The 11,685-nt window shown below is 31.2% G+C and overlaps 1 protein-coding gene across 1 annotated transcript; it reads right to left on the reverse strand.

Moving 5' to 3' along the window:
• Positions 1-248: 248 nt before the first annotated feature.
• On the reverse strand, positions 249-4,869 carry LOC149508896 (NAD(P)H-quinone oxidoreductase subunit H, chloroplastic). Its single transcript, XM_089757793.1, has 2 exons — positions 2,746-4,869; positions 249-1,625 (listed from the first exon to the last, which is right to left on the reverse strand). Exon 1 carries the CDS (start codon positions 4,479-4,481, stop codon positions 3,300-3,302), a length of 1,182 nt encoding a protein of 393 aa, XP_089613919.1. The 5' UTR covers positions 4,482-4,869; the 3' UTR covers positions 249-1,625; positions 2,746-3,299.
• Positions 4,870-11,685: the final 6,816 nt, after the last annotated feature.

Here is an 11,685-nt window from a genome sequence, read left to right on the forward strand (position 1 = left end):
CCACTCCCAGGCCCCCTAATATAAGACCCGATCCCAGAAAAACTAAAAGAAAATCGTGTATTGGTCCAGGCAAATCCATTATATGTAAAATAAGAGATAAATAAATCGAAATGCTTTTCATGATCTTATTGACCCGACCAGGAATTTTTTTTTTATGATACGTTCCTAATTGAATAAAATCCTAATCTATTAGGTGTGAATTGATCTAAGTACAATTATTGTTTCGTTTTTAATTCTTTTTTTTTGTTCGGTTCGAAAGGGTATTTTGTTTTTTGAAACTATATATTTCGAAATAATTACGAATATATTAATAGATTTTCAAGAAAAATGAATTCGAAATTCTTATCAACCAGTTAATTTGTAATTGAATTTTTATTTATTGACCAAACAAAGAGTAAAGGCCTCATTCTTTTAAGTCAAACCAAATATTCTTTTAACTTAAACCAAAACGGAACCTTAAAAGAATTGGAAATTTCTCTTTAATAGAATAGGAGGTTTACTTACTCAGTTTTTCTTTGAGGCGAATTCAAAATTGTTCGAATTGTATAATCGTCAATTACTGACATTGGTAAACGGCCCAAAGCAATTTGATTATAATTCAATTCGTGACGGTCGTAAGTAGAAAGTTCATATTCTTCAGTCATTGATAAACAATTTGTTGGACAATACTCAACGCAGTTACCACAAAATATACAAATTCCGAAATCAATACTGTAATTAAGCAATCGTTTTTTTCTAATATCCGTTTCAAATTTCCAATCAACAACAGGCAGATCTATAGGGCATACACGAACACATACTTCACAAGCAATGCATTTATCAAATTCAAAATGGATTCGCCCACGGAAACGCTCTGATGCGATTAATTTTTCATAAGGGTATTGAATAGTTACAGGTAAACGATTTGCGTGGGATAAGGTAATCATGAAACCTTGACCAATGTACCTTGCTGCTCGGACTGTTTGGTGGCCATAATTCATGAACCCAGTTACCATAGGGAACATATCGTGAATATCTATGAATAATTTTATGTTTGTTTCTTTCTCTTGTTTGAACCAAGTCATGAATCTCGTATTCTTTTTTTCTTTACAGTGAAAGAAGTTGGAAAGAAGTTGTTAATAATAGATTACCGAGAGAAATGGGTAAAAGAAATTTCCATCCAAGATTTAATAATTGGTCCATTCTTAACCTAGGTAAAGTCCATCTTGTTGCGATAGAAATAAACAAAAACAAATAAGTTTTAGCTAATGTAATAAAGATACCAATTGTCGTTCCAAAGATTCCATTCATTTTATTTATTTCAAATAGCTCAGGGACGAATACGTACGGAATGGAAATATTCCAACCCCCCAAGTAAAGAACTGTTACAAATAAGGAAGAAAGTAATAGATTTAGATAGGAAGCAACATAAAATAAACCAAATTTGATACCCGAATATTCGGTTTGATACCCTGCTACTAATTCTTCCTCGGCTTCTGGTAAATCAAAAGGTAATCTCTCACATTCTGCTAGAGAAGAAATTAGAAAAACGATAAACCCTATTGGCTGACGCCACAAATTCCATCCCCAAACCCCATATTTTGATTGCGCCTCAACTATATCAACTGTACTTGAGCTGTTAGATAATTATAGTCGATGATAACATCACTGTTCCCATCGCTAGTCCAAAACCGTACATGAGGTTTTCAACTCATACGGCTCCTCGTGGGTCACAAATAAATTTAAGGACCGAATCAGTATTATTTCTCTTCGTATGGTTGTAGAATAGATAGAGAAAAAATGGATTGGAAGGTCCAAAATTATACCAATGGAATTCTGTCTGCTATATTATGAAGAATAAAAAAAGTGCTTCTGAATTGATCTCGCCCGTTACTAATTTCAATTTTTATTTGTTGAGTAATAACTTAAGCCTTCAATAAAATACTTCTTGTAGAAATATCAATAGATATTTCAACCCATTGTTTTCGATTACGAAAAAAATTAAATATTACATTAGCTCATAAATCATGACACAGATTATATCTCTCTATATATATGAAAGAAAGAATAAAAAAAAAAAAAATATTTATTTTTTATTCTTTCTTTTTCGTTCCTATTCTTCTTTCTGATCTGAGAAAATTACGAATGGGGGCTTAAACTAAAAAATAGTAAAGGATTATTTCGTTCCTGATAGTCATTACTTTAATCGGTGGATAGGAGCATACTCTGGACCGGAATCGTGGGTAGTACTGCCTACTCATTTCTACTAATTTAAAGCCCCAATTAGTATTCTTTTTATGTTATCCAGAAATATCCTTTTTATATAATTTACATAATCTCCATTACTAATCCTTTGTGTATTTTGGTGTTCCTAACCATCCACTCATTTTTTTGTTCAATCCCCCGTTTGGTTTGGCAATACATGTATGGGAATCTATACAAAGGATAGCCAAAACTCTATACGGTTGATCTTTTGAGCCCGCTTCAAGCTAGATTGACTAATCAACCCGTCTTGGGGTAAAGACTTCTTCCACTTATGTTTTCTTCCACTTAACTCTTGTACATAGGAAATGAGATTAAATTTTTTTTTGTTTAATTTACTGCGAATTTATAAGCTGCTTTCTTTCACTCATATATAACTATCTAATTTAGTTTATCAACCTGAAGGATAATAAAATAACGAAGATATCTATTCAATCCATTCAGCTTATTTTATAGAACGAAAGGAATAGGGAAAAGAAAAGTTTATATTTCAACGAATCGCACGTAGAGATATTGATAAAACACATAGAGTTAATGGTATTTCATAACTAATCGATTGAGCAGCAGCTCGCAGACCACCTAAAAAGGAATATTTATTATTTGATCCGTATCCTGACATAAGAAGTCCAACAGGAGCAATACTTGAAATGGCAATCCATAAAAAAATACCGATATTGAGATCGGCTAAAATAAGGCGAGAGCTAAAAGGAATTACTGAAAAACTTAGTAAAATGGATATGACTGCTATAGACGGTCCAATACGGAATAAACGAGTATTTCCTCTAGATGGAAGAATATTCTCTTTGAAAAGCAGTTTTGTTCCATCTGCTAGAGCTTGAAGAATTCCCAAAGGGCCGGCGTATTCAGGCCCAATACGTTGTTGTATTCCTGCAGATATTTCTCTTTCTAACCATACAATTACTAGTACACCTATTGTGATTCCCAATACAAGAGTCAAAATAGGGACAAACATCCATATGATCCCATAGACCTCTTTTAAGGATTCCAATCTGTAAAAGGAATTGATATCTTCTACTTCTGTTGTATAAATTATCATTTCAACGATCAACTTCTCCCATAATGATATCTATGCTACCTAGTATCGTCATAATATCAGCCAATTTCATTCTTTTAACTAACTGAGGAAGAATTTGCAAATTGATAAAACCCGGCGGGCGAATTTTCCATCTCCAAGGAAAACCACTTTGATCTCCTATCAGAAAAATTCCTAATTCTCCCTTTGGGGCTTCCATTCTCGCATAAAGTTCTTGTCTCGGTAATTCAAATGTAGGAGAAGGTTTTTTACTAATGAATCGATATTCAAAATCATTCCATTCTGGATCCCTTTCTCGATCAAAACATCGGATTTCTAAATTCTCATAGGGACCCCCCGGAATTCCTTCCAGGGCCTGTTGAATTATTTTTATGGATTCCGTCATTTCACTGATTCGGACTAAATAACGAGCTAATGAATCTCCTTCTTTTTGCCACTGGATTTCCCAATCAAATTCGTCGTAACACTCATAATGATCAACTTTACGAAGATCCCATTTGATTCCAGAGGCTCGTAGCATTGGGCCGGATAGACCCCAATTTATTGCTTCTTCTCCACCAATAACCCCTACCCCTTCAACTCGTTCTAAAAAAATAGGATTTCGCGTAATAAGTTTTTGATATTCAACAATTCCTGTTAAAAAATAATCACAGAAATCCAAACATTTATCTATCCAGCCATAGGGTAGATCGGCCGCTACTCCTCCGATACGAAAATAATTATGCATCATTCTCATACCGGTGGCAGCTTCGAATAGATCATATACTAATTCTCTTTCTCTGAAAATATAGAAAAAGGGGGTCTGTGCACCAATATCGGCCATAAAAGGTCCAAGCCATAATAGATGAGAAGCTATACGACTCAACTCCAACATAATTACTCTGATATAGCTGGCTCTTTTAGGGACTTGAATATTGCCCAATTGTTCTGGTCCATTTACGGTTATTGCTTCCGTGAACATAGTGGCTAAATAATCCCAACGTGTTACATAAGGCAAATATTGTATAATTGTTCGGTTTTCCGCAATTTTTTCCATTCCTCTGTGTAAATAACCTAATATTGGTTCACAGTCAACAACATCTTCACCATCTAGAGTAACGATGAGACGAAGAACACCGTGCATTGATGGGTGGTGAGGTCCCATATTGACTATCATAAGGTCTTTTTCTGTAGCTGATAGATTCATAAGTTTTTCCTCGATTCATTCTTACATGAATTGTTGAAAACGAAAAGAAGTACATCAAAATGAAAAATATAATAAATCGACTAATTCAATCAAATTAACGATTTTTTGATTCCCGAATATCCAACTCACTAATTAATTCTTTATAACGTATGTTATTTTTCTTTGATAAATAAGACAGAAGCCGTTGACGTTTTCCTAGAATTTTACGTAGACCTCTCTGAGATAAATAGTCTTTTTTGTGCAATTCCAAATGTGAAGTAAGTCTTCGTATCTTATTGGTGAAACTGACTATTTGAAATTCAACGGACCCCTTGTTTTCTTCTTTTTTTTCTTGAAAAATAACTGAGATGAATGAATTTTTTACCATAAAACAAAAATTTCTCTCCCCCTTTTTTTGAATGTGAATTTTACTGATCAGTAATAATAATAATACCATTCATTTTAATATGCACAATGATTTTAAGTTCGTTATGAACTTTATAATTTTTTCAAATAAAATTAATCAATCCGGTTTTCAATCATAATATATGGAAAAATGTACCATTGACGAATTTTCAAACGCGGATACATATGTATCCTTACCATACTGAAACGACTGCCATTATTACTATTAAACCAATAGCGATTCATACAAGCTAAATCTTCTAATCGATAATTGGGCCAAAGAAAGAACTTTAATTTAATTAGTTTCTTTTTATCACTATCAAGATGTTTGTTTTTATTCAAAACTTGACCACAGTTTTTTACATTATTTAAAAATACTGGATTTCTATGCATACCATTTTTATCCCTTGAATTGAAAGAAATTCGAATTCGCAATTCTCTCCGGTGGTTAGGGGATAAAATATTTTCAGGAATAAACAAATCATAATGATTTTTGTCTTTATTTTCAGTCATTTTTTGATGTCTTGCAATGGATTCATCAAAATTATTTTTTTCAATATAGTTTTTTTTTTTGCGTCTTTTTTTTTTTTTGCGTCTTTGATTAATTTCATGTTTATTTTTATGAACCAATGAAATACTTATAGTTTGATATAGAATAAATTGTCCATCAATTTCTACATACCGGCGAATTGGTTCGATAATCAATACTCCTTTTTTGAGTAGGTATTGATAAGTTAAAAGTAACTTATCCGCCGAATCCATCAAAATATCCAGATTCGTTCCTCCTCTTCTAACAGAGTATAGAAAAGTTTCATTCATATTTATCAGGCCAAGAATGAAAGAATATGCTTTGATATTTTTGATTATTTTTTCATCGAAAGAATCAGCATCCCATCCGAATTGAAAATACAAATACTTTTGTAGGAATAAACGAGCTTCTCTCTTGCTCTCGTCTTCCTTTCTATGTTTTTTTGATTTACCAGAATCTTCTTCAACATCTTTTTCTTGATTGTCTGATTTACCTTTTTCTTGATCTGATTTACCTTTTTCTTGATTGGATGATTTACCTTTTTCTTGATTGGATGATTTACCTTTTTCTTGATTGTATGATTTACCTTTTTCTTGATTGGATGATTTACCATAATCTTCTTCAACATCTTTTTCTTGATTGTATGATTTACCTTTTTCTTGATTGGATGATTTACCATAATCTTCTTCAACATCTTTTTCTTGATTGTATGATTTACCTTTTTCTTCATTGTATGATTTACCATAATCTTCTTCAACATCTTTTTCTTGATTGTATGATTTACCTTTTTCTTCATTGTATGATTTACCATAATCTTCTTCAACATCTTTTTCTTGATTGTATGATTTACCTTTTTCTTGATTGGATGATTTACCTTTTTCTTGATTGGATGATTTACCATAATCTTCTTCAACATCTTTTTCTTGATTGTATGATTTACCTTTTTCTTGATTGGATGATTTACCTTTTTCTTGATTGGATGATTTACCATAATCTTCTTCAACATCTTTTTCTTGATTTGAGAGAACGGATCTAAATTTTCTTTTTTTTTTTGCATCTGATACAAGATCCTCTTTTTTTCCATTAAAATTAAAATTGAAAAGAAGTAGTTTTATTGGTATGATCCATGGTTCAACCTTATATGCATTATATAGTAGCACAAATTCTGGGAAGAACCAAAGTTCCAGATTCGATATTTGATAATTATTAAAATTATTAATCACAGTCTTAATATTTTTCTTACTCTTGGTACTGGTTTTCTTACTCTTGGTACTGGTCTTCTTACTCTTGGTACTGGTATCGACCCAGGACTCAATATCGGTCTTATTTCTAAGACAAAAATTAAGAATTCTCCAATTAAAAAATTTTCTATGCGAAAATTTCCCCGTTTTCCCCGTTTTCCCCGTTAGATAATTATGGATAGGAATATCCCCCAATATATCAAAAAATTTTCGTTTATCCATGTTGTAATTATAAGGAATCTCTTCCCTCTTATTTACTTGTAATGGTGATCCATAAGTATATGAGTCCCTCATATCTTGATATATAATAAATATATATGATAATAAATTATATCTATAGTGTTTTTTAAAATTATCTTTTTTATATTTTTGTTCTTGATTCCGTTTTTGTTCTTGATTCAGTTTATATTCTTGATTCAGTAATGAATTCGCTTGAAAATCATTTTTTTTTTCGTAATGTATTAATCTTTCTTTTTCATCTGAATCCCATTTTGTTAAATCTTTATTTTGAGCCATATAGTGTTGATTGACTCTATTTCGCCATTGTTCTGGTACTAATCTAAGCCATATACTCTGAACTAAATCGTATTGATAATCGTATTGATAATGACTCCTTAACCAGTTTTTCCATTCCTTTATTCCAGAGATTTTTTGTCTTAACCCATAATGATGTTTTAATTGGGAATGAGATATTCCTTGTTCTTCAAAATAATCTTTTATTTCATTTTTAAGAAAAAGAGATGTTCCGTGATATTGAAGGATAGGTTTGAATTTAATAACTTGGGTTTGTGATAATTTGTAAAATACATATGCTTGTGAGAGGGAGGATAAGTCACAAAAAGCTTTTGCATTTTGATTTCTAATATTCGAAAGTGAGTTTTTTATATTTTTTATAGTTGAAATAAAATGAATTGTATTTTTATTTGGTTTATTAATTCTTTCTTGATTTGCTTCATTATTGTAAATGAATTTATCAATCATTTTTTTTGTTGATTCAAGAAAAAGTTGTGGATTGGGTCTTGGAATATTAATGATATATTTAATGATATATAGAAAAATATCTATGTATATCTTTTGAATAAAAAGTTTTATAAATAAATAGAATTTACGGATTAATCGAATATTTCTTCTTTTTAATATTTTCCAAAATTTTTTTGATGATTCTAATTTCTTGTCTTTTATAATTTTTTCTATTTGATTTTTGATTGTGTTTGTTCTCTCAGTCAGATCTTTTATCTTTTTTTCTGTTAATGAATAATTTGTCCGCTCCATAGATTGAATTTGAAGGGATGATTCGTCAATCATCTTATTACTGATTATCGAATCTTTTTTAGTTTCGCCCAAATCTTTTTTAGTTTCGCCCAATTCTTCTCTCAACTCCAAAACTGGATTTCTTTTTGAAAGTTTTTTTATTATTCCCTTTACAAATGGAATTTTTGTTTCTCCTGAGACTTTTCGAAACAATTTTTTTCCTTTTTTAAAAATTTTCCATTTTTCACTTTTTTTTTCTAGTTCGTTAAAAATAGGCTGAAAAAACGAAGGCCGTCTTCGAGGAGGACCGCAAGGTAAGTCACTTTCCAGTCCACAAGCTGTTAAAAAGCAAAAATCATTCTTTTTAACTTTCTTTTTTTTCATTGGATCTTTATGCTTTTTTTTCATTGGATCTTTATGCTTTTTTTTCATTGGATCTTTATGAGAGGGTTTCAGTTTAGATCCGCGCCAAGGTTTCAGGCGAAAAGGATATAGGATCTTGATCTGGATACCTTCTGATAACCAATTTTTTGGAAAGTCTTTTGTGGAGAATTGAAGACCATTATAAGTGCATTTAACATGTATTTCTCGCTTCCAACCCTTGAAATCCGTGGACCACTCAGGAATTTGAAATAATAATATACGGACAATGTTTTTAGCTATTATCAATGAAGGTAATAGAATATATTTTCTAAAAATCGATTGGGCTATTAACATGATGCCCCTTGGTCCTTGACCAAAAAAGACGATATCCCAAAATTCTGCTGCGTCCAGCAGGAAGTCATCTGCCTCTGACTCTTGTCTTCTTTTTTCTTTCTCTTTTTTGTCTCCTTTTTGTATCTCTTCTATGCTTTCTCTTCTTTTTTCTTCCTCTTTGTCTCTTTCTTGTATCTTTTCTATGCTTTCTCTTATCTCTTCGTCTTCTTCTCTTATGTCCTCCTCATTTTCTGTATAATCAGAAATTTGTGATTCTTTGTTTTTCCATATCCAATTTCGAGATATTAGTTTTATCAGCCAAGAAATATCAGAATACAAAGATCTGAACACTCTGAAGAAGAGGCTGTCTACTCTGTCAAAAAAAAGTGGGGAATGCACATTTGATTGAAACAGTTCCCCATTAATTATTTTACGTCTTTGGGCACGCACGGCACCTTTTATTATGTCTCGACGAAAATTCGGTTCTGGCGAATATTCCATCAAAGATAGGTCGTTTTCTATATCGTTTGGTAGAAAAAAATCATCCTTTAACTCCTCCTTAGAAAAAACTATTGCGTACCGGAAGATTCTTGAACGAATTGCATAATCTGTTATCATGTGTTCCTCGCCTCCTCTATGGTGTTGTTCGAAAATGTCGAGTAGTTTGTATGACCATCGAGGAACTTCTTTACTTATTTCTTGTTATTCCATTACTTATTTCTTTTATTCCATTAGATTTTTTTATAATTGTTTGATTGTCGGGATTAGTTATAACTATATTGCATAAAAATTTCAAAATTTTGACTCGATCCTCGGAATCGATATTTCCCTGTTCATCTTCTGTTTCTGTCAATAAAGAAAGTTCTTTTTCTGTTGATAATGATTTGAGTGTATCTATTGTCTGTTCATCTTCTGTTTCTGTCAATAAAGAAAGTTCTTTTTCTGTTGATAATGATTTGAGTGTATCTATTGTCTGTTCATCTTCTGTTTCTGTCAATAAAGAAAGTTCTTTTTCTGTTGATAATGATTTGAGTGTATCTATTGTCTGTTCATCTTCTGTTTCTGTCAATAAAGAAAGTTCTTTTTCTGTTGATAATGATTTGAGTGTATCTATTGTCTGTTCATCTTCTGTTTCTGTCAATAAAGAAAGTTCTTTTTCTGTTGATAATGATTTGAGTGTATCTATTGTCTGTTCATCTTCTGTTTCTGTCAATAAAGAAAGTTCTTTTTCTGTTGATAATGATTTGAGTGTATCTATTGTCTGTTCAAATTCGTAATAATCAGTAGCAAGAAGTATAACATGAATCTTATTTATCCAAAACGGATCCGTGTTTGTTTTTTCACTTAAAGGTGAAAACAATTTTTTGATTCTTCCGCGGTAGGGTCCCTGCAAGAAAGGATCATATATTTTAGGCAAGTATTTTATTTTAGTTTCATTATTAGTTTCATTATTAGTTTCATTATTAGTTTCATTATTTCTTTTAGTTTCATTATTTCTTTTAGTTTCATTATTTCTTTTAGTTTCATTATTAGTTTCATTATTAGTTTCATTATTAGTTTCATTATTTCTTTTAATTTCATTATTTCTTTTAGTTTCATTATTAGTTTCATTATTAGTTTCATTATTAGTTTCATTATTAGTTTCATTATTAGTTTCAGTAGTAGTTTCTTCATTATTAGTTTCATTATTAGTTTCATTATTAGTTTCATTATTAGTTTCTTCATTAGTTTCATAATTAGAAAATCGAGTCCTTTTTTCAAGTATGCCCAGATCAAAAGATTCCTTATATAAATATTCCTTATCTAAATATTCGACTCTCTTTATAAACTCCTTACTTAAATTTATTCTTTTTAGTTCATTGATAAAACTCCAATCAGTATACGATTCGTCAGAAAACAATTCTTCTGGTGTGAAAAAATCTATTTGTTTTTGTACCATTTCTCCAAAAGCTGCTAAACTAGGTGGATATGTAAAAGAGATTTTTTCTTTTCCATCACTTCGACATGTATAAAAAAAATATTGTGACATTTCATTTTTTAGAGCATTGTCAAACCGATTATTTTTTATATATCGCCAAGGTCGATTCCGTTGTTTATAATCAAAAATAAGCGTCACAAGAGGTTTTTCAAACCATAATAATTTTTTATATTCTTTTTTTTCTGATATTATTTCTAACTTCGAATTTCCTGATTCCCATCCAGATAAGAAGTTTCATAAACTGGGCTATTTTTATAGTCGGTCTCTTTCGAAAAAGGGTAATAAGAAAGATTTTCTTTGGTGGATACCTGTTCCTCCCCCCCTTTGGAAATAGTTTCTATTTCTATGTTTGTTTCTTCCTCCCTTTCCTCCAATTCCTTCAATTCCTCCAATTCCTGCCCTTTTCTTCGGCTTTGATGAATTCCTGTCAGTTTCTTAGTCAGCATGTGTGACGGTTTTCTACCTATAGAGTAAAGACAGGTAATAAAAAAGAGAAGAGTAAAGATTCGAGGAATAGACTTTGTAAGTTCGAATATAAGATGCCTATTAGATCGAATAACTATATAATACCTAAGAAAAGTCCTTTTTTGTATCCAGGCTAATACCACTCCAACCCATTTCATTAATAAAATTTTTTGTATCCAGACTAATACCAATCCAACCCATTTCATTAATAAAATATGACCAATTAAAAAACCAACAAAACTACTTATTACAAATAACATATTGGTGTTGTATCGAAACATATAAATGTTGACTAATCTGGCTAACATTGGACTTGGTAAAATGAAATGGTTGACTAATTGAAAAATTAAATTATGCAGGAATACACATTGAATCCTAAGATTACGCATTGAATTTCCGGCAGTCTCTCCTGCATAATAATCAAAAAAATCAAAATAGTCTTTGTCATTGTTCCAGAAGTAATAAAACCAAAGATACGGTAGAACTAGGACATTTAGTAGATGAGGTCTAATCAATGCTAAATGCAGAGGCTCATAGTAGATCGATATGAACAGCATGAGCTGTCCCATAAGAAAGCCAGTTGTTGCTGCTGCCCTCTTCTCGTTTCCTTCTTCTCCTTGTTCCATAACCCAAGTTTGTACAAGGAGGAGATAAGAGGGA

This window comes from Durio zibethinus, unplaced genomic scaffold (genome assembly GCF_047325235.1).
Source record: "Durio zibethinus cultivar Kanyao isolate XHJ-2024 unplaced genomic scaffold, ASM4732523v1 HiC_scaffold_289, whole genome shotgun sequence".
NCBI classification, from domain to species: domain Eukaryota; kingdom Viridiplantae; phylum Streptophyta; class Magnoliopsida; order Malvales; family Malvaceae; genus Durio; species Durio zibethinus.